This window comes from Solenopsis invicta, chromosome 8, assembly GCF_016802725.1.
Source record: "Solenopsis invicta isolate M01_SB chromosome 8, UNIL_Sinv_3.0, whole genome shotgun sequence".
Taxonomy (NCBI): Eukaryota; Metazoa; Arthropoda; class Insecta; order Hymenoptera; family Formicidae; genus Solenopsis; species Solenopsis invicta.
Genome location: NC_052671.1, coordinates 16,309,731 through 16,333,870, shown reverse-complemented (window position 1 = coordinate 16,333,870; position 24,140 = coordinate 16,309,731). Strand labels below are relative to the sequence as shown.

The 24,140-nt window shown below is 31.9% G+C and overlaps 1 protein-coding gene and 1 pseudogene across 2 annotated transcripts; one reads left to right on the top strand and one right to left on the bottom strand.

Moving 5' to 3' along the window:
- Positions 1–1,356: 1,356 nt before the first annotated feature.
- On the top strand, positions 1,357–5,176 carry LOC120358453. 2 transcript variants are annotated; one of them, XM_039452772.1, is made up of 6 exons: positions 1,357–1,632; positions 2,776–2,841; positions 3,133–3,207; positions 3,282–3,344; positions 3,449–3,844; positions 3,978–5,176. In XM_039452772.1, exons 1-6 carry the CDS (start codon positions 1,539–1,541, stop codon positions 4,097–4,099), a joined length of 816 nt encoding a protein of 271 aa, XP_039308706.1. In that variant the 5' UTR covers positions 1,357–1,538; the 3' UTR covers positions 4,100–5,176. The 2 variants fall into 2 exon arrangements, with proteins under 2 accessions (XP_039308706.1, XP_039308707.1); XM_039452773.1 differs by lacking the exon at positions 2,776–2,841.
- Positions 5,177–8,413: 3,237 nt separating this feature from the next.
- LOC105200697 lies at positions 8,414–10,240 on the bottom strand (annotated as a pseudogene).
- Between the last annotated feature and the right edge of the window lie 13,900 nt (positions 10,241–24,140).

The following is a 24,140-nucleotide window of genomic DNA, read 5'->3' as shown; positions in this document are numbered from 1 at the left end:
TAAAAAGAATTTTGAGACATGTAAATGCAACTAAAAATCTAGGTATTAGCTATAACGTAAATAATGATGAAATTAAAGAAGAATTGATAGGCTATACAGACTCTGACTACGCAGGAGATGTAGAAACTCGAAAAAGCACAACCGGTTTTGTTATTATGTATTGCAATAGTCCTATACGAGTAAGTTGGTGCTCCAAAAAATAGTCTGTAGTAGTATCTAGTACCGAAGCGGAGTATATCGCAGCGACGGAATGTTACAAAGAAATCTTACATCTTAAATTTTTAATTGAAGAGTTAATAGGTAAATCAGTTAAAGCGACCCTAAATATTGACAACCAAAGCACTATTTACTACCGATCAAAAACGGTATAGGAAATAAAAGAAGCAAGCACATAGACGTAAGATATAGATTCATAAACGAAAAAGTTGCTGAAGGACTGATAAGTGTAAACTACTGCTCCACTGATACACAACTTGCAGATATTTTTACCAAGGCATTAGGCCAAAATAAATTTGAGATTCATAGAAAGAGACTGTTAAAATAAGTTAAAATAAAAAATTATAAATCTAGCTTAAATAGTTATAAGAGTTTATAGTAATAGTTATAAGAATTTACAGTAGTAGTTATAAAAGTTATAAAGAGACTTATAGTATAAGACAAATTAACAATTAAGGGGAGGTGTAGAGATTAATTGTTAAGTATTTTCTATTTGTATGTTTGGCACTATAAGCGTATAGCCTGCGTGCAATAGTGTGATCGACGCGCATGCGTTGCTCGTGTTCGTTCTCGTGCTCTCTCTCGCGGTTGCGTGCTAGTTTGCCTCACGACACTACTTCTTTGTACATTTCCTTTTGGTTGCTGTTGCAATAAACGCATTCCTAATTGCATTAATAACGTGTGTACTATCTGACTAAAAACCTCTGACTGTGCGAATTAGCGTAATCTATCAAAAACCATTATGCCTTCGACATTTTTGTATTAGAATTTTTTTCTTAGAGAATGTTCCAAAGAATCCGCAATATTTACAATATTTTTACAATATTTTTATGCATTAATATTAAGTATGTAATAATTGTATGCAATACGTGTTATATGGCGGCCAATACTCCGGCCGTCACACAAACGCAGGTGGCTAGCGATCGCGCGCGCGCCGCCGCCGCCGCCCGCCGCCGCCGCCGCCGCCGCCGCCGCCGACTCGCCGACTCGCCGACTCGCCGCCGGAGTGGAGCCCAAACAAACAGGTGAATTAAAACGCCGCCACTAGGCGGCTACGCCGCGGGGCCTTACTCCAGAGGGTGCGTTCGGGGAGACGCTACTAGCGCTATTCAGCAATCTGTTCGCGCAGCTACTATCAACGCTGTCATGACGTCACTAATGGTAGTGCGTGACGTCATAACTTCGCGCTGCAAACGCTATTCCTTCTGAGGTAGTGTGGCGGTAGCGTTAGCATTTGCGGCGTTTGCGAGCTTTGTGAACACGTGAACGTTTGTGACCGTGACCTACAGAAAGGAAGAAATTTTGAATATTTTTGTACAATTATGGACACGGTGGACATTAGTCTTCAAGATCCTGAAACTAATCAGGTGTATACTATTAAAGTTTCTTCGGCTGATGTCGTTAGAGCCCAAAATGGTAAGTTATTATTAATTGAATATTAGATAAGGTTATGATCATGTAATGCTTTTGATTTGATTGCGGTTTTGCTTGGTTTTTTTTCTGTTGCTCATATACTTATGAAAAAAGAGGAAGGATATTTTAGGTTACGTTCCGTTTCACGCATAATGCTAGTGGCATTATTTTATCCTTGTAATCTCTCAAATATTGAACAAGGACGAAATGATACATTATGCGCATCATGCGTGAAACGGAACGTAGCCTCACTCTTTTTGGTGTTTCGTTTTGACTGTTTCGATTCTTTTAATTATTAATCGTATTTCTTACGTATGCATGTACCTTACTTTGACATATTTTTTGTAAGTAACCAGTTAACGAGGACCACCATGATAAGTTTGATTTTAATATATTATAAAAAGTTATCTATTTATATATATATATATATATATATATATATATATATAAATAATCAATTTTATGTACAATACATATAAACATACTATTTGTATAATTTTAATGTGAATAAATAAAATCTAGGGCTAATAAGCAAAGTTGAGTCAACGTGCTAATATATCAATAATTTAATAATCATATTTTAAACGTTTCGACCTTAAATAGGGTCATTCTCAGTAAAAACAATATGTAATAAAACAATTCTCAATAATCTGTCCAAACGAAATACTTATAATATAAACACATTTAAATATTAATTCTTTATTGTAACATTTTGTGATAAAAACGATATAATTATATCTACATTGGTTCTGAAGAATTCTTGTACAGATTATTTAGAATTATTTTGTTACATATTGTTTTCACTGAGAATGACTGTATTTAAGGTTGAAACGTAGGAGATATGTTTATTAAACTATTGATATATTAACACGTTGATCCAGTTTCGTTTATTAGCTCTTGACTTTACGTATACATATTGATTTTCAATCTAGTTGAGCACATCATATAAATTTTTATGATTAATTTTTAATTGTGAAGTTTCTTAAGTATAAAAGCTTTGCCTATATCAAAATTATTAGTGGTAGATCCCATGAACAAAATATTTGTCATTATTTACTGTATACCCCTGGTAACAAATTTTATATCCATTTTATATTTTTCTTCTCTCTTTTCTGTTTTATTGACATGTTATAACTTAACCTGCAGATGTATTTTTTGCTACATTATTACTAAATAATGCACGCCACACTTCCACCAACAGCACAAGTTATGGTAAGAATTGTATTAACATTTGTTCCTTATAATAGTTCTAATTTTTTAATATGTATATCAAATAATAGGTGTTTATCATTTAATAACACAAATAATTATAAACATTGTTTTATCTTTCTTGATATTCAATGAATAATAGAGTAACATTTATGTTAACTTGTGTCCCGAAATAGAAAGCACCATATTTTTAGTACATTGGCTTAATTATTAATCATTTACAAAAACACTGATATGCATATTGAAGGATTGATATAAATTAGGTTTTATTTCAATAATTCATTTTTTTCCTAGATGCATTTCAACACGTGTTACCAGGGCCCAGCAGTAGCCCTTCTAACAATGGTTTTACAAATGAGAAAATCTGTGGTTTGTACTTTTTTTTAGTTGCGTCTCTGCTATTATATAATTTTTTGTAAATTAATATGCATAATTTTTTTTAGATACAGAAGTGGATGCCGTAGATTCTTATGATCAAAATATGAACGAGGAGTCAGTAGGGGAAAGTAAGAAACTTTTAAGATATAATTTGTAGCCATAACTTGAAAATATACTAGCTATTATCTAAACATGTATAATAATAATTTGTAATGTTATGATTTGCAATTAGATTTCAGATGGTCTCATGAAGCAGTGCTGCTTTTAATAGATGAATACACAACACGGGAAAAAAGTATGTCAACTGGAAAAATGTCGCATAAGAAAGCATGGGATGAAATATCTGAAGCAATGAACGCAAAGGGGTATTCATTCACAGGAAAGCAATGCAGCACTAGACTCAACACAATGAAACGAACATACAAGGCAGTGAAAGATCACAACGGAAAATCAGGAAATTCTACAAGGACGTGTCCGTATTATGAAATCATGGAAAATTTGTTTGGTTCCAAACCGTACATGGCTCCTTTATCTACAATATCGTCAACTGGCACCGAAATTTCCAATTGCCGCAGTTCCAATTCCAGTTCCAGTTCCATATCTTTAGACGGCAATTGTCATGTTTCTCGTAATTTATTTATACTACTTATTAATAATTGAATTTGTGTTAAAAATACTAAAATTGAGAAAGAAAATTTTCATCAGGTTTTAGCTTAATAAATTCAAGTTTTTAGTTAATAAACTGTAAATTTTGTTCACAGGTCAACGTAGGACTACTGATGTAGCCACTACTGAAGAAACCAAAGAAAGAAGGCATCGTGAGAAAATGGAATTAGGAATGAAACTAATGGATAAGCTGGACAAATTATTGGAAAAATTGTAAAGTAAACCGTAAGTTACAGTGATTAAATATTTAATCAGTTACATACGTAGAACGCGCGACTACAAAAATTACTGGAAAGCGCATTGCACGTAATGCAAAATAAATATTACTTTATAGCAGGTTATCCGGCTAGTTCCATCGAATAAATAAACGTAATAACTCACGTGAAATTCTCTACGTATGCAAAAACCGCCAACACGCGAATATGTTTATGACAACGAAATAACAATAGGGATAATGGTGCTTACGCGAATGTAATTGAAAATTTTACATGAGTTTGCAAAATTCTTTGTTATACATTGACGTCATTTCCTAGCAACGAATGCTTAGCAAACATTAATTTATCATATTTTGGCGATGCAGCCAACCGTATTTTCATAAATTAATCACTTTACTGAAAGAGATAGCTGGTTTATTAAAATTACAGATGCTTAATTAGATAGCCTAGCAATTTTTAAGTAATTATACATAATAAATTAATGAATTTGAGTTGTTTTGTGTTTAGTAACATAAAATTTTGAAATTCGAAAGACATCTCTATGTAAGTAAACTGATTTATGTTAATATTATTAACCTATTTTCTAAATATTGGATATTAATATTGAATAATAAAATTGTTTCAAGGCAGCATTGCAAACAAAATATTAAAATTAATGTTATATATGCGTGTATGTATGTAATGTAATGTGTCGCAGTAAATTGTAAAATTATTGTCACAACTCACTTGAAAATAATTCGCGAATAACGTTTGCATAATTAAATTTCCTAAACGGGCAAATAAAACACCAGCTACTGAATCGGTAGTTTGTATACCGTATTGCGGGATGAAAATGTTCTTGTTTTTCCGAGTCGCGCGGTATTTTGAGGATTTCAAAAGCTTTCCGGAGATTCAAAAAGAAAATTACGTGGTAAGCGCGTCAACAAAAAGCCAAATACATGTAAAAGTTACCAAAGCAAAATGCAATTATCTATTTAATATATATATTTTAGTAGTTTTAATAACAAAAGATTATATATACCATGACAATAATGAAGAAACTAATTAATGTACAAATTTGTTAGTTATGTCCGCGAGGAGCGCGATATCCATTCGCAATAAAGATAATTATATACATATATATATATTTGATATATATATATATATATATATATATATATATATATTAGTATGTATATATATGTATGTATATATATATATGTATATATATATATATATATATATATATATATATATCAATATATATATATATATATATATGTATATATATATATATATATCAAATATATATATATATATATGTATGTATATGTGTATATGCTACATTCGATCGAAAGGAATAGAAAAAAAAGTTTTTAAACAATCTCTGCGAAGCGACGTGTCGCGTATGTCGACAAATAATTTGTAAAACTTAGGTTCAATGATAATTTGAATATAAGAATGGAGATCGCGCGCGCGCATAGTATATAATGAATATGCTCATTCACCGAAATCCGAGGCAATTTTTCTTTAATATGTGGATATACAGGGTGTTTCAGACCACCCGTACACCCCTTTTCTCTTCGCAGGATTAGGATCAATCAAAAATATGTTCAGACGAAAGTTGTAGGGTTTCAAAAGATCTATTCAATGATCTTATCAGTTTGACCTTGGATGGCGTCGCCAAGGTCAGATCGAAATCACATTAAGTTTTTTAAATGAAATACCCTATTTTTGATTCCAGACTCTAATAGCTGGTGTCAAGACCTTTCCAAAACACTACAAGAAAGTTTATTTTCGTTGACTACTTTCCGAGTTGTGCGGCTTGAAAGTTACACTACCGCCAACACCATGTAAATAACAATATAAAATCACGCGTTACGCAGAAAGCCGTGCAGCCGACACAAAGAAAGTAAACACGCAAGCCGGGCCAACAAAAACAGATCATGAAAAATCGTGAAAGTTAGCTGTCGCGACCGTAGATAGTCACATACATATGTATGTCATAATATTATGTAATTACATTATTACTTTAACGGTAGCACACGAGCAATAACGAGCGCGGCTTTCTGCGTAACGATGTCTAACTCGTGATTTTATACATATTGTTATTTGCATAGGATGTAGTAGAGATGTATTCACCACAACGCTATTGTGACTCAACTCAACACGAGTGACAATAACTCTCTCAAACTTGTCACCTACGTCTTCAATAACCGTCATATCAGTATCAATCGCGCAACAAAAATCCGACCCTCTTTATTAGTCTAGGTTTATTTAGCCATGTCCTATTCCAATGAAGAAGCATATGATATGCTGCTAATTTTAGGTGAGTGTCGAGGTACATTCATTGCAGCGGAAAGATTGTGGCGGGAACGTTATCCTGATCGGACTCCTCACTCGCGAAATGTTTTTTCACGTTTGGCTAAACGAATCAAAATTAAAGGTGTCGTTCAGCCTCAACATAACAAAGGTACACAAATTCGTCGTCCGATTATGGATGAAAGAACAGTGGAAATTCTTGCATCGACAGAATTGAACCCTTATGATTCTTTAAGACGACGAGAACAAGATTTTGGTGTTAGTAAAATCAGTGTTTGGTGCATTCTAAAAAATAACAAATTTCACCCTTACAGAATGTCTGTTCATCAAGCGTTGAATTATAACGATATTAGACAGAGACTTGTATTTTGCAACTTTATAAGACAGCAACCACTTGATTTCCACTTGAAAATTTTATTTTCTGACGAATGTACACTTAAAAGTGATGGATCTGTTAATACTTGGAACTCTCGTTATTGGGCACAAAATAATCCTCACTGGTTGAGAGAAGTAGATCATCAAACCATTTGGAAAGTCAATGTTTGGTGTGGAATTATTGGAAGTCAAATCATAGGTCCTGTTTTCTTTGACGAAAATCTAAACGGTGATAGATATTCCGCCTTGATAATGATAGATCTTCCTGTCTTACTAGAAAATATTCCTCTGCAATTGCGCCTGAACATGTGGTTCCAACAAGATGCATGTCCGTCTCATACATCGAGAATTGCTCGTGCGGCATTAAATACTATGTTCCCCGACAAGTGGATAGGCAAATACGGTCCAATCAATTATCCACCCCGATCACCAGATCTCACCGTCCTTGATTATTATTTCTGGGGAAGGATAAAAAACTTGGTCTATCATGAACGTCCGACTACGAGGGATAATATGATTCGTAGAATAAGTGAAGCAATTCGATCCTTACGTGCCGAGGAAATTCTTCGAGCAACCAATGATTTTCAAAATAGAGTTGATGCTTGCATCGCAGAGAATGGTGCTCACTTTGAACATTTAGTCGCTTAACAAAACATACACTCATTCATTCCCGAACGTGAGAGGCAAGGGGACTCACGTGAATCAAGCACCCCAAACGTGAGAGGCAAGGGGACTCACGTGAATCAAGCACCCCAAACGTGAGAGGCAAGGGGACTCACGTGAATCAAGCACCCCAAACGTGAGAGGCAAGGGGACTCACGTGAATCAAGCACCCCAAACGTGAGAGGCAAGGGGACTCACGTGAATCAAGCACCCCAAACGTGAGAGGCAAGGGGACTCACGTGAATCAAGCACCCCAATGGGATGAAATTCTCGTCACGTCCACGTCGTTCATTCTGGATAATGCTAAGCACGGGAAAATGCATACAGTCAATCTGGACATGATTGATCATCAAACATAATCAATCCAGTTAATAAACAAAAGCAGAGTACATAAAACTTTGACTCCCCTTTTCCTCCCCCATACACATACGCATGCACGTATGCACACACCCACACACAAGATTAAATCCGACTAAGTAACCACCACATGGTACATCTTGAGTAATGCTGATGCTGGCGGTAGTGTAACTTTCAAGCCGCACAACTCGGAAAGTAGTCAACGAAAATAAACATTCTTATAGTGTTTTGGAAAGGTCTTGACACCAGCTATTAGATTCTGGAATCAAAAATAGGGTGTTCCATTTAAAAAACTTAATGTGATTTCGATCTGACCTTGGCGACGCCATCCAAGGTCAAACTGATAAGATCATTGAATAGATCTTTTGAAACCCTACAACTTTCGTCTGAACATATTTTTGATTGGTCCTAATCCTGCGAAGAGAAAAGGTGTGTACGGGTGGTCTGAAACACCCTGTATAAAGTGGACTTATACATATGTTAATATATATAATTCTATTGTATACCAATAAGTAAATAATAATTAATGTAATAATAAGTAAAAATAATAAATAATTTGAACTGTATTATAGAATTGCTCAAATGTTAAAGTCATTAATTAAATACACGATTTTTAGATTTTATACGTTTCTCAGTCTCAGTCTTTCGCATATCAAATCTCTTTTAGCAATACCTGCCTGAGCAGCATTACGACGTTGTTCGATATTAGCTTCTTGATTAATTTGTACGTTTTCATTAATTTCTATTTCTAATTCATCACTTCTCATTAAGCATATATTGTGCAAGACGCAACAAGCAAGGATATGCTTAGGAATTAAATCCACTCGTTGCATGGCAAAAGTTGTAAGAAGACTTCGAAATCGTCCTTTTAATAACCCAAATGCTTTTTCTATAGTTATTCTCGCTGAAGCGTGACAAAAATTAAAATTTCGCTGATGTTCTGTCAAGTGTCCGTTATCTCGATACGGTATTAATAAATTTTCGTGCAATTTATAAGCTGAGTCTCCAATTAAGTGACAATCTTCTGGAAACTTAGATACATCTCCTAAGTATGATTGTACTTCTGATAAACGGAATACTCGCTAATCATGAACAGATCCAACGTGTCCCGTGTAACAATGGATAAATTGACAATTATGATCACAGATAGCCTGAAAAAAATGTATATAGACAAAAAGAAAGAGAGAGAGGAGATAGAAGGTATAGGAGATAGTGAAACTTGTTCTTAGTGTCTCTTTCACCAACTCCGGTTAATTTAATCAGCCCATAAATGTGATTAATCAGTTCTAATGGAATATCCGGTCGGTTAAATAAACCGAAGTTATTACTTACTTTGAGATGAGCTTAAAAGCATAAAAAATTAATATAAATTATCACATTACCTGAAGTTGGATTGAATAATGACTTTTTCGATTAATATAGGCTTCGGGATTATGTTTAGGAGCAGGGATGTTAATATGGGTATCATCGATGGCACCAATAACTTTGGGAAAACCACTATTATTTTCAAATCCAAACCAATATTTGACCAACTCGTTCATCTGTAGGCCACTTAATGATTATAGGTGCCATCTCAACAAGTGCATTTACAACCCGTCTGGTCACATATAATGCAGTACTTCTACCAACATTGAATCTTTCACAGATAGACCTATGTGTGTATTATAGTAGAACATACTATATAAAAAGTATTTAATTAGAAGTATGATAAAATAATGTCAAATGACGTGGAATATGGAATATGGAATATGAATCAAATTTAATAAATAACAATAAATAAATAACAAATTGTTTATTTAAGTAAACTGATCAAAATAAAATTAAATATAGCTATAATCTTTACTATATGTAATAACATATAAAAAACAACTTATTGCATACAGACAATAAAAAAACAAAAGTTAATATTAATTATAAAAATATTATTTAAAATAAACATTATCATCTAAAAAAAATTTATAACAAAAATATTACAATTTCAGTATTTGTAGATTAATCTAAAATAGCTTATACATATAAACAAATTATTGCATATGAGTAATAAATTTAATATGTCAAAAGAAATAAAAAACAGACGTACTTATTTTTTGAGAAATAACAGTAAAAAATCTAAAAAAATCTTATGTGACATAGTTTATTAGTGATTTTAATAAGTGACTTTATAATTTTTTGTTCATAACAACATTACTTATGTGTTGACAATATCAATATTATTTTGTAATATTTAAATAAATTGAAATTTAAAAAATTTATTAAAACTATAATTCTTTGCAATATTACATACTATTATAGTAATTTAACTGTGATATATCACTATAATATTGCAATAATGTTGCTATAATATTACGTCCTATGTGGGATACTAATCTAATTTAATCTAACCTGAAGGAATCAGGAGTTGCGAGTCTCCACAACGCCAACAAAAATTGTTTGCGTGGTAAAATCATTTGATTACCAATCGTCACTCTTGTTATTCTTGGTTCAATCAAAGTCAAAACATAATTAAATGTTTCATTAGACATCCTAAACAGACATTATAAGGTATTGTATTCTTTATTTATTTAATATAATTTTAATATTAAGGTTGGATAAATTAATTTATTTTTTTAATTAAATTAAATTAAAGTTAATAGTTTATAAAATTTTATTATATTAAAAATCACATGAACAAAAAAACTAACTTGTTGAAAGTTATGTACGTTAAGGTTAAATTAACTTTAGTTCAATTAAAAGAAAATTTTGAATAGTATTTATATTAAATTAGAAATTCGTAATTTTTTAAAATTAGATTACTCAAAACAATTATAATATAAATTATTAAACAATTTTAACAGTTTTATTTGTAAAGTAATTTTGTACGAAATAGCAAAGAAATATTTTTATACAAAAATGTATTTTTTAGTTTTTTTGTATAGATATAATATTTAAATTCAGAATAAAGTTTTAATAAACAACAATTTATAAGTTTTAAAAATAACTGTTAAAGTTAAAAATTAAATCATTTAAAATTAACTAATAATAAGTTAAATAAAAAGTTATTAATTTTTTACTTTAACAGTACTTTTTAACTTTAACTTTATTAATTATTTATCTAAGACCTGAAGTGTGCCTTGAATTCTTGATTTGTCAAGGCTGGTAAGATTTCTTCGACGTAATTTTGTATCCTCTACACTTTTCTACGTTTAATTGTATAGGCTTCATCATCACTTTCAGATGATGAAGAATCTAACTCCCTCACTATTAACACTATTCCGGTTAAAATTAAATTTTTTCGCTCTTGCTCCATTATTATTTTTATCTTTCCCTCTCAGAAAATAAAGAGGTTAAGAAACGCTAACGCTGCGCTAATGGGTGTTCATGGAGTTTGCTATCGCTATCGCGCTATTGGCTACGCGAACAGTATCGATAGCGTTTGCGTTTACAGCATTGACAGTGAGCTCCCCGAACGCACCCAGAGTAAAGTGCAGCCACGGTGCCTACAAATGTACAAATAGACGTCGCCGCGGCGGATTTTTCAACTCGCGATTTCAGCGAATATTTCGTTGGAAGCGATGTTCGACTAACCACTCGCGTGGAGAGCTTCCTCGTGCTCTTCCGCTGTTATCCGCACAAAGGAAAGCCTTCTCAGCATCCGCTGTGTATATCGGTGACTCTGATCATTACCCTGGATCCCTGGAATCCGCAGTGTTGTAACAGGTGCAACCAGGAATATCTGGTGCAGCACCTCAATCCTGGAGTCAGTCCTGCCATGGAAGCTGATTCCTATTGAGGTTCTAGAAGGAATCTCCGAAAGATCCACGACCGCCGAAAACGCCGAAAGCGACGAAGTCGAGCTGCACAGACTTCCTGGACACTTAAGGCGGCAGCTACACAGGCTAGTGATTCACCAGCGTCTAAGAAGAAAAAGAAGAAACACAAGGAGAACAGACCGCCGCGTTCTCCTCGGCCCCCAACACTGGGGCGTTAAAAGGGCGTAACAACTCGCCTGGCACCTTCGGGTGCCACCTAATCTCACCCTCCTTGTCGGCCGAACGACAATCTCACAATCGCCGTGCACGACGACAAACTCTCTAGAGGATTAGCGACAAACCGTCCTTTTCGCCGACGACTCTACAGAAGAGAAGTCAACGTCCAGCAAAACGGATCATACGAAGAAAAAGAAACGGTCAACGCGGCGACCGCATCGTTTTTACACTGACACACATCACACCAAAATTAAATAACCATGCTATATGTATAATTTCTATTCTTTTATTGATGAGATTAAAGGAAGATTAAATTGATTAATCGTATTAATTACGATACCTTACCCTTCCACCATCCCACATGTTATTTTTAACCTGTAGAAGTATGCATTTAGGTTTAATTTTTTTTATTTGAAAAGTACGATGATGTTTGCTTAAAACTACTTGCCATAAGCCAATATCAAATGATTTATAAAAATACGTAAAAACATCTTTTTTATGTGATAGTACAAATATCCTTTTAATTCAATATTTTCTTTATTTTAAAAAATATATGAAAAAATTTTATCAATTTGAATAATTTCACCATTTTTAAGTTGTACGGTGTTATTAGGTAAAGAATTAGTAATAATCATTTCCTTCTATGTGACACTTGTAAATGTATTTTTCAATATATGATTTCCTAAATCAACAATTTTGGTTTTTATATAATATGTTACTGGTACAATTTGTTGAATTTTAATATCAGTATTTAAATTAATTTTTCTTAAACGACTTGCAACTTGACTTAAAAGATTGTTTGAAGTACGAACTAGTTTTTTTAAAGTCATAAAAAAATTTTTAAATGGAATTGCTGAAATTGAAGTCAGTGAACAATCCATGTGAGTTACATCATCTGCTATATGAATCAAGTTATGAAAATTAATACTTTGTACATTGGGACCATAAAATCTCGGCAATAAACGAAAAAATGATATTAACAAGTTTTTTGCATTTTCTACGTTTGATACCGCTAAATTATCATTGCATAATAGTCGATATGCTACGTACAGTAGACAAAAATACTTATACGAGGTGTGATCAAAAAATAAGGTGACTTTCCATTTTTATAAAAAAATATTCATTTATTCATCCAAAATTATGTTATCCCCTTCAAAATAATCCCCCTCTGATACAATGCATTTGTGCCAGCGCTTTTTCCAGTCGTCAAAACATTTCTGAAATGCACTTTTGGGTATTGCCTTGAGCTCCTCCAACGATGCAGCCTTAATCTCCTCAATCGTCGCAAATCTTCGTCCTTTCATAGGCCTTTTCAATTTGGGGAAGAGGAAAAAGTCGCAGGTGGCCAAGTCTGGTGAATACGGTGGCTGAGGCATGATGATAGTATTGTTTTTGGCCATAAAAGTACTCACTAGTAACGACGTGTGCGCAGGTGCATTATCATGGTGCAGAATCCATGAATTTTCTTTCCACACTTTCGGACGTTTTTTTCTTATTGATTCACGCAAACGTCGCATAACCTCAAGGTAATACTCCTTTACCGTACGACCTTGTGGTAGGAATTCTTGATGCACAACACCATGGTAATCAAAGAAAACTGTGAGCAAAACCTTCACATTCGAACGAACTTGGCGTGCCTTTTTCGGTCTTGGCTCTCCTGGGCTCTTCCACTGGGATGATTGGGCTTTGGTTTCGACGTCATAACCATATACCCATGTTTCGTCACCAGTTATAACCCTTTCGAGCAGATCAGGATCATCATTGACGTCGTTCAACATGTCCTGGGCGATGTTCATGAGACGCTGTTTCTGATCAAAATTAAGCAGTTTTGGAACGAATTTCGCTGACACACGTGTCATACCCAAAACATCCGTTAAAATTGATTGGCATGAGCCAAACGATATGTTAAGATCATCAGCTATTTCTCTAATCGTGATTCGACGATTTTTCAACACAATTTCTTTCGCTTCCTGAACATTTTCGTCGGTTTTTGACGTGCTAGGGCGTCCAGAGCGAGGTTCATCGTTAACATTTTCTCGGTCCTCTTGGAATAACTTATACCATTTATAAACATTTTTTTGCTCAAAGTTGATTCACCGTACGCCACTATCAACATTTCAAGAGTTTTTGAACACTTAATACCATTTTTTACACAAAAATTAATACAAACTCTCTGCTCCATTATTTTCAACAGCAAAAAATCGCCGAGCACGCAAACACGAGTCTAACCTTTATGCCTCTCACATAAAAACAACACATGCTATATAGTCAAAACTGTGAACATATGATCGTGACAAGTGTACCAAGACAAAAAAAAAATTTTTAATTAGAGTGTACAGAGCGCGCGAAATTCAAAAAGTCACCTTACTTTTTGATCACACCTCGTATTTATCACTAGGCAGAACATAACAAAGTACTAATGCACTACCATATAAAAGTGTGACAATGCACCCGGTATCAAGCATCGTCCCGGCGAACATCGGCCGGAAAGGCCGCCGGGCCATAACCGGGGGTATCTCGGGTACCCGTTTTTAAGACTTAAGAGGATGCTATAGTGACGGGAATTACCGACACATTACAGTGTTCATTAATTTTCGAATTGGCTCTACAGATCACAAAATCCTTTTACAGAATAAAAGTACGCACCAAAACAAAGTGCGGGCTGATAAATTTTACGAGAGAATCGAACAAAAAGTTAAAAATTTATTTATTTTCGTCTCGTGGATCTGTCAATCGAGGTTAACTTTTGTCATTTACTAACGTTCTGTAGCTCATATGTATGAAATGAGACCAGGCCGCACTTTAGAAAACTCTAACAAACAACACTGACTGTGTGTCATTCCAGTCAAAAGCCTAACAAAAATGTTTAACATGTAAACAGCTGTACGTGTACAAATTTCGCTTAGCGCACGTAAACAATGGCAAGCAGAGTAGTGACTGTAGTTGATAGGTCTTTTCGCAGATGGCGAAATAATCGAAAAACAAAGACAGATCTATGCGTTGGACAAAGAGCGATAGCCTGATCTCCCTCGAAAAATAATCTGCAATGCCGACGTCGATGAAGTTCTTCACTATAGCATCCTGTTAAAGATGTGCAGAAGAATGCATTTTGCAATTGGAGTCAGCTTACTGAGCATGACATAGTCAATGCTATCCAGGCCGGGAGTTGATTTGATCCTAACATCAGATAACGCCCCCGAGAGCTCTAAGAGTACGAAAAAAGAAATTTCTATGGTTCCCAACTGTAATTACAACACAAAACTAATATTGCATAAAGGCACATAACAAAATAGTTGTGACCAAACTATCTCTATTCCTTCTATTTCTTCTGACATCTGCGGTGTAAATCCCCCCGCGGCGTAAATATCGACTTTACACTAATTTTTTTGCAGTAATACTTTCTCATAAGGGTCGTCTGTACTATAACGAGAAGTTCATTAAACATATTAAATACTTTATTCCTTTGTACATTATTATTACTGTAATATTCAATTACAAAAACAATATTTAATACAAATATGTTTGTATTATAAATTTAATTATTTTGCAAATCATAGATACCCAGTTGTTTAATTTAAATATACTATATTTTCTTATAAGAAGTAACGAATTTATCCGGACATAGATTAAAAAATTGCGCTTTATTAAATACACGAAAATGACGGAAACAAGCAAAAACGTGATATGTTTGAAATCAGAAACGTAATATTTTTTAAGATATTTGTTAATAATGTTTGATGATAATCTCTGTTCCAATAAAGAACAGAATATTTATCAGATGCAGTCACGAAATGGTCTTTATAAGCACAAATAACAATGAAAAATAGCCGAAAAAGGAGAAAAAAGCAGTTTTTGGAGTATTTAAAGATGTTCTCTTAGAATAAAAATTCTGTAAAAAATTAAGGAGATAGTTTTTATGAAAATGCAACTATGATTAAAATATAGAGGTAGCAAGTCTTGTGAGAGTCGAGATATTACAATTTGAAATTCTTTTTCAGCTTGTAAAATTAGATTTTTTGTCAAAATAGTAAACTAAAATTTGTTATTATGTGTCTGAATCATATCTAATACCAGTTAAAATTTCACATCGATTCATTGAAAACTTGCAGAGAAAAAAATTATTTACTAAAAAACATTTTTTTTAAGATTATGAACGATAGAAAGAAGTCCGCGACTTGAAAATTTAGGAAACTTAGTTTCTTTTAATGACAAAAGAATGGATTAAATTTCATACAAATCCATTGAGGGAAGATTTCAACCCTCCTTATTCGGCTAAAGCCTTTAGAAAAAAGTAGCCAAGACTACCGGGATATATTCCCGATAGAATATCAATTTATCAATATCATGAGTAGTACAGCGGTACATGTAAATGTAAATGATCACAATCTATGTAAAATGATTACTCTGTAGGAAGTGTAAAAGGTTTAATGTGATTATTTTATGAGAATATAAATAGAGAAATAGTGAAGTACGCGAAAATACAAGTGTTTAGCTCTTGTATTCTTTGCTGAACTTGATTGTCCCATTCATAAATGATTATAAATTTCATCCCTTTTGATTTGCGGCAAAAATGCAAAAATTAAAAAAAAATTTGTTTTCCAAATATATATAAGAAAATAAATATAAAAAAATATTTAATGTTTTGTATTTTTCGTATTTTTTGATACTAATAGGTAGTATAAAGATAGTATGAATTTTATTGATACAAATCATTTTTGTTAAACACAGTAAATAGTATTTTATAAATTTACAGGTAAGTATGACATATATATACATACATATATATATAACATGTGGATTCGGAACATTTCTCGATTTAATTAACCTTCCTATACCCGCGCATTGGTCTGTCAGACCGACAACTCATATTATGTGTTTTATTTTTAAATGGAAACCTCGAGTGCCTTGGACTCACTGCTAGCTGCATGGTCTGTGGCTAACTGCACTTTAGTGCAATGCGTCTTGTAAGAAATATTTTTGTATGGAACATACTATTATGGTATACTCCGACTGCTATGGTGAGATATCATAGGTGATTTAGTTTATATTTTTTTACTTAGAATATTGTTATCTTTGAGATTTCAGAGTTTTTTTTTAGTTTCGTTCAGTAAGAAATAGAGTTTTGTTCAAGTTTTTATAGTACGCAAGATTTTCTAACTTTTGCCAAAGGCTGTAATAAAAGACTGTTAGTCAGAAATAAAAGTAAATTGATTCTATACAACTTTGTTTAATTGTTTTAACACATACACAGCTATAATATTATACATAAGTAATTTTATTAATTCATCATATATCTATAAACATGGCCTTTCCACTTTCGGTCCCACAGACCGATGCGCGGGTATATGTCACTCTATTTGACGCGGGTATAGGAACCCACATAACACGTAATATTTCTGTGATATCACAGAATCATTGCAATATCACAGAAATATTACATATTACTGTGAAATATCACAGAAATATTACTGTGATATTACACAGTGATAATGACATTGAAATATTCCACTGATATCACAGAAATATCACAGAAATATTACTGTGATATTACACAGTGATAATAACATTAAAATATTCCAATGATATCATTGCAATATATTGTTGCAATATTTAATTCCAAAGAACAAGGTAATGTCAAATGACGTTTTTATTATGTCTTATTAATGCAACGTCACTATCTCTTTGATTAATTTCGATATTTTTAGTATCCTTAATATTCTTGGTAATTTCGGTGTCCTATAGAAGAAATCAACTTACAAATAAAATAATTATGTCTTTGCCCTTTCGTGGAATAAAAGTGAAAGTTAAGAAAAAATGTTAATTAACTTTATTATTAGTTTAGATATTTACTTAGTTTATCCCTTAAACTGTATATATGTATAAACTATAATGTACGCTCTTCTGTAATCTATCAATTTAATTATTGCTTTACAACTCGATCAATAATGATTTTATTAAAAAATTACAGAAAAACCTTTGTATTTGTCTTATTACCATTTATAATTTTTACAGGAGCACAAAAATCGATTTTAATTTTTAAAAATTTTTATCATAAGGTATTTAAAAAAAAAATGTTTACAAAAAGTTTTGTTAATACACATTTAACATTCACTTGGCAATAAATAATTTAAAGTATATTTAGAAGTTTTTGAAAAAAATATACATTTTTACGTCGTTTAATATTTACTGCTCGGTACATTATTTTGTGAAATAGTTTATTCATTAATATTGATTAGACTATTAAACACCACAGTAAAAGGTTTTTCAAGTTTTTTAAAATATTAAATTTCCAACAAATTTTTTTTTAGATTTCATTTTTTTTTCAACTCTATTAAAAAATATGATTATATATATTCTATCATTAATTAGGTATTTTATAATGTTCATTAATTATATGTATGTACATAATGTTGCGGCTCGGTCACCGACCGTCACAACATACGACGAAACAAATGAGCGCGTGCACAGCCGCTATGCGGTCCCGCCGTGTGTATAAGACTCCACGCAAACAAGTGAGTGCTGGCACCACCGCTAGGTGGCAGCGCCGCTGGAGACCTTCTCGTGAGTCAAGTGCAGCCACAGGTGTTATATCTAGACGCCACTGCGGCCGACCGAGCCGACTCACCACGACTCACTAGCTCACACTTCAGTGAGATTTTAAAGAAAATCGTTGCTTGTTGTAATTTGGAAACAAATACTCGTTCTAATTTTTTTCCCAATGTGACGTCCCTTGAAAAAAAAGTTGATAAACTTGTTTTAATGAACTGATTTCTGATCAGTAACGGATTATATTTTGTCAGTTAACTGATAAAACATCATCAGTTACTGATCAGTAATCAGTTTATTGAAACCAGTTTATCAACTTTTTTTTCAAGGGGTACGTGTGGAACGCTGTTCCACATAAAATTTTATATTTTTACATGTAAATAATATTTTGTATTGTTATTTAATCTTGAACATAAATTAAAATTATAATTCAAATTAAATCTTTTTTAACAAAAATGAAAAAGGATACAAGAGATTTTTTTTGTAAGTTAAACATTTATTTCGTTTACATTATTGTATTGTTTTAATAAATATAATTATTTTTTTCTATGTCTAATATATATTACATATAACAATATGAAAATAACATTAAGAATAACAATAAAAATAAAATAAAGTAAAATAATTTATTTATTTAATTTCTTGCAATATTATTTAAATATCACATAAACATCACAGAAATATTTTGAAATATGACAGTAATATTACTATGAAATATCACAGTAATATCACAGTAATATTACATTAATAATACAGTGATACGTTTTCGCGGACATTTTGATATTACTGTGATATCACAGTAATATTTCGTGACATTTCTGCAATATTTCATTTGTAATATTGCAATGTAAAAGTGATATTGCTGTGATATCACTGCAATATTACGTGCTATGTGGGAAGGTTAAGGGGCTGTCAACATCTAAAAAAATAAAAAATAAAAAATTATCATTGTTCAGAATATACCATCAATATTGACATCTATCAACATTGTAATTGAAGGTTTCGTAGTTACTGTCTGTCTTCTCATGGAGAGTTATATTTTAGCTATTTTATGTTCTAACTGAACCATACTACGAAGAAAATATGAAAGAGAAAAATATAAACAAAAGTTTTAGAAAGCTACAAATATGTAAAATGATTTAATATTATCAATAACATACTACTGTTTTAATTATACATATAATTTGCAAGAAAAAATTGCGCAAATTTTATTTTTGCTCTTCAAGAATTCATTTTTAGCAAATTTGATATAAAAGAAAAACTTTAAATGTAAAAACTACAGGTTTTTATTCCTTTAATTATTTAAGCAAATCGTTTTTATTAATTAATACAAAACAAATATTAATAATATTATGCATTTAATTTCCGAGAAATAACGGAGTACCATTTTTTGAAAAGCTCTGTCAGTATTGGCGACTTTTCTCTGTCTATATCTTATTTGATAAAACCTTAATGATATTGACATCTGTGTTTTACGTCGCATCGTTTCTCATGCGGAAATCGGATAATATCGGGTAATATACATTAGAAATTCAAACTACCCGTCCTGTTGGTTTGAACCAATATTGACAGTAGTCTATCGAAAGGATCTTTCGAAGATTAATTTTTGATGGATTGCATTTATCAGATAAATGATTTGTTTATATTCTCACAAATACATTGTATGATAAACATTTAGAAATATTTACGCAATTGAAAGAATCGCAAGTGTGATGACATGCTTTAGGATGATAAAATGATAAAAATAATTATAAAAGAACGCTGAAAATTGTCATCTTACGAATATTAGTATTATTACGAAAATTTGAATACAACACATATCAGATTTTCTAGATAATGAATGTGAATTTATATGTGAAATGTATGATGATTAAAAATTTTGAGATATATTAAGATGTAGATATAAATGTATATTTAGTTTGATACAATAATTTGTAGTAAAATTATACAAGAACAATTTATATTATATATAAATGATATAATAATGTAATAATATTGAATATAATATATGATTTATACAAAGTTTTATAACTCATACTGAAATTTTTTAGAGATATCTCATTGTCAAAAATGTTTCAACCCAAAAGTAAAACATTCATAGAACTTACGAAATATATTTGCAACATTTCTAAAACAGCTGTGGATTAACCAAACGTCAGTGTAATTCTTACACTTAAAACCTTGTAGAAAAGTTATTAAAAAATTGCTGACAAAATCTGCAATCTTTTTTTAAAATATTGCCAAAAAGTTACTAAAATGATTAAACATCTCCAAAAAATGTTTTTTTCCCAAGAACATCCTGCCAAGAAAGTCCTGCCAAGAAAGTCCTGCCAAGAAAGTCCTGCCAAGAAAGTCCTGCCAAGAAAGTCCTGCCAAGAAAGTCCTAACAGAAGTAAACAAAATTGTATTGTCAAACACATTAATCAAGCGATGCGATAGCGTCGCGATGCCAAGTATAAAAAAAAAATAAATAAATAAGTTCAAAAAGTTTGAATCAATATTTTGTGACTACGGCACTGGCATTGTCGAAGCGCTACCGCAGTAGCTTTATCTCAAGTTTTTACCTTGCCCATTTTCCGATTTAATTAACGAGGAATTTACTCGGAAACGAAGCTTATAATGAAAAATATTCTAATGATACTTTTATAACAACTTTTTACGACTTTTTGATTGCGACCAGTCCGAATGAAATCGGTTCAGTCAATCTCGAGATTTTGATAGCGAGTCTATGAAAAGTGTCACTTCGACGATTTCAGTTTTCAGTATTGTTCGTCGTCGTCTTGTTCAGTCTCGCGAGTGTCCGCCAAAGCGTATTTACAACGCTGAAGACGGGCGACTATCCGTCAAGATGGGTTCTTATGTGAAGTTCTTATGCACGTTATGCACTATACAGCTACCTAATCGAGAGAGCGCTCGAGAGAGAGAGAGAGAGAGAGAGAGAGAGAGAGAGAAAGCGAGAGAGAGAAAGAAGTATAATAAAGCTTTTGAGTGCAGTAAGTTTTAAAATTCAACCCGAATCGGATTAACGATGCCATATATCAGAATCATCCAATCAAAACTTAAAATAAAGCATGTAACGTCTTTAAAACAAGCGCGATAACGCGCATGTACTCAACGCCGCGCTGATTGAATTCTTCAGTGTGATGAGATTGTTGAAATGACGATTTTCTTTCACCGGACGATTTTCTTTCACCGGTCGCTTGTGTGCATACGTTGAGAACATCCACAGCCTACGATTGGCTTATATGTGATTGACGCATGCGCACGGAAGATTGGTGAAACAGATCGTTCCATAACCTTCTTACACTGTTTCAGTTGTTGAAAATATGATTGATTTGTATATTTTGTTGAGAAAATAATTAAGAATTTTGCTATCTGTAATAATAATAACCTTTTTTAAAATTTTCTTAAAAGTAAAAACATTTTTCAATTAAAAGACTACCAAAAAGTAATGAGATCCCTAGAAAAATTTTTTTTTTAAAAAAAGAAAAAATGTACGCCAAGTATATAAAACTATTCCAAAAAAAGATTAGATCATACAATTAGCCAAGTATTTTATTAGACATAAAACACAATAGTATTTTCCTTCAAACCCACGTAAACTCTAAACTTTTTTAAAACATGTATATAAAGAATATTCATTCGAACTTGGCGTGCCCGAGTCTGTTTATATTACGTCTTATATTCTTAATACGACTTGGGCACGCCAAGTTTGAATGAATATTCTTAATATACATGTTTTAAAAAAGTTTAGATTTTACGTAGGTTTAAAAGAAAATACTATTGTGTTTTATGTTTAATGAAATACTTGGCTCTTTTTTTATCTTATTCTCTTTATTTTTTTATTTTATCTTATATGATTTTCTTAGAAGAAATAAAAAGAAGCCCGTCACGTCCATTCAGTGACTGTGCTGTGTAGTATTCGTGAGTTTCTAAAATTATTTTACGTGAAAGCTTTTTTCAACATTCAACATGTTTTCAAATTTATTAAATGTGATAAATTTTTTAAAAATATTTCTGTCGCAGCATTTCATGTTACATATTAGAGAATTTTTTCAAAATTGTTGGAATATAAAATATAAATATAAAAAGTATTGGAATATAAAAATATAAATATAAAATATAAAAAGTTGAAATTCCTGTTTAAAAGATTCGATAAAAAATATAAAAATAATCATTTTTCTTCACAATGTGATCAAAGAAAGCATTCCAGTAGCGTTTAGCTACGTTAAGAACGGATATTATTTGATCGACATACTAAATGAAGCGCATGGATTCCGGATATAAGGCAATATTTTTAAATGTGGTTTTGCTATTCACGAATATTCCATTAGAATTAGCAACTTACAGCATAGAAAAACAATGAGAACTCATAGACGATAACATATTAATTTCAAAAAATGAATTTATGCGAGCCATTAATTTGATTCTAAATTCCACCTTTTTTTATTTAATAAGAAATTTTACAAGCAAATATTCAGCATTCTGAAGATGGGCTGTCCTTTGTCTCCCATAGTAGCAGATGTAGTCCTTATAAAATTTGGAAATTGCTGCGATAAAAAAATGTTCTTCTACATTCCTTTTTATTTTAGATATATGGACGATATTTTGATGGCGAAACGTACAGACGCCTTAGATTTCATTAAAGAAGAGAATTTTCAACTCCTTTCATGATCGTTTACAATTTACTTTAGAAATTGAAAACAATAATCGCATCAATTTTTTGAACGTGACTGCAGTTGTTGACGGCTGTATCACATTCAACCTGTATAAAAAACCTACATGTCTAGATATTTAAACTTTAATTCTAGCCATTCTGTTTATCATAAGAAAGATATTATTACAGGATTAATTGATAGAATCATAAAATTATCACATCCGCAATTCCATGATAAAAATTTCCGTGAAGTAATTAATGTTTTATTAAAAAATGGCTATACTTTGAATTTTATTTTTTCGACTATTAACGAAAGAATAAAATACCTCTCTCATAATACTTTAAGTTTAGATGAATTTGACAACAATCTTTATGTAAATGGTGATGCTACGACATGAGAAAGGGAAAGAAGATCCTATTTCACTGTCCCGTTTAAAACATTAAAACAATTTCTGAAAATTTCCTCACTCCGATCACGTAAAATCTAAATTTCTTTCAACTTTTTTCATTCTTAATACATTGAAGAAATACATAAGGACGGGAAAAGATACCTTACCGATGTTTAAAAGTAAAGTAGTGTACAAAATAAATTGCTGAAGCTACTTACGTGGGCGTAAAGACAATTAAAAACCCAAAATTAAAGAAAATATTTTAAATATTAAAAAGTGCGGATCACCATTAATTATTTCTGAGCACAGACTAAGCACAAATCAATAGTTTAAATGGAATAAAATTGAGGAACAACAAATCCTCATACAAAAGAAAAGAATAATATCCAAGATGATTCACATAAATAAACTTTAATTTAGTTGCAAGAACAATTTAAATATTAAAAAAAAAATAAGTAGTGGGGGTATTTTAAAAAATTTAACATTTTTGATAAATCTGATCATGCCATTATAAAGAGTTTTTAAAACCATAAAACTTTTGCTGGACACATTTTTTCATATTTCTCATTGTTTCGATATATTCACTTGAAAACGTAAACACCGATTTTATCTGAGGAGATGCTACATCCCTAACACCGAATATGAGCAGCTAAAAAAAATTGTTTCGTGATTAAATCCTTCTACTCTAAATTTATACAAAGTTTCAGATTTTTTTGAATTTTACACTTGCCGAACTTCCCTTGTCAGTTAAAAATTCTTTCCAGAATGTAATAGCACCTGGTACCGGCAA

Coding starts and splice junctions, on each gene's coding strand:
- LOC120358453 (XM_039452772.1), top strand. CDS start 1,539: ATGGACACGGTGGACATTAGTCTTCAAGATCCTGAAACTAATCAGGTG. Junction 1,633..2,775: donor TGTCGTTAGAGCCCAAAATG/GTAAGTTATTAT, acceptor CTTAACCTGCAG/ATGTATTTTTTGCTACATTA. Junction 3,845..3,977: donor CGGCAATTGTCATGTTTCTC/GTAATTTATTTA, acceptor TTTTGTTCACAG/GTCAACGTAGGACTACTGAT.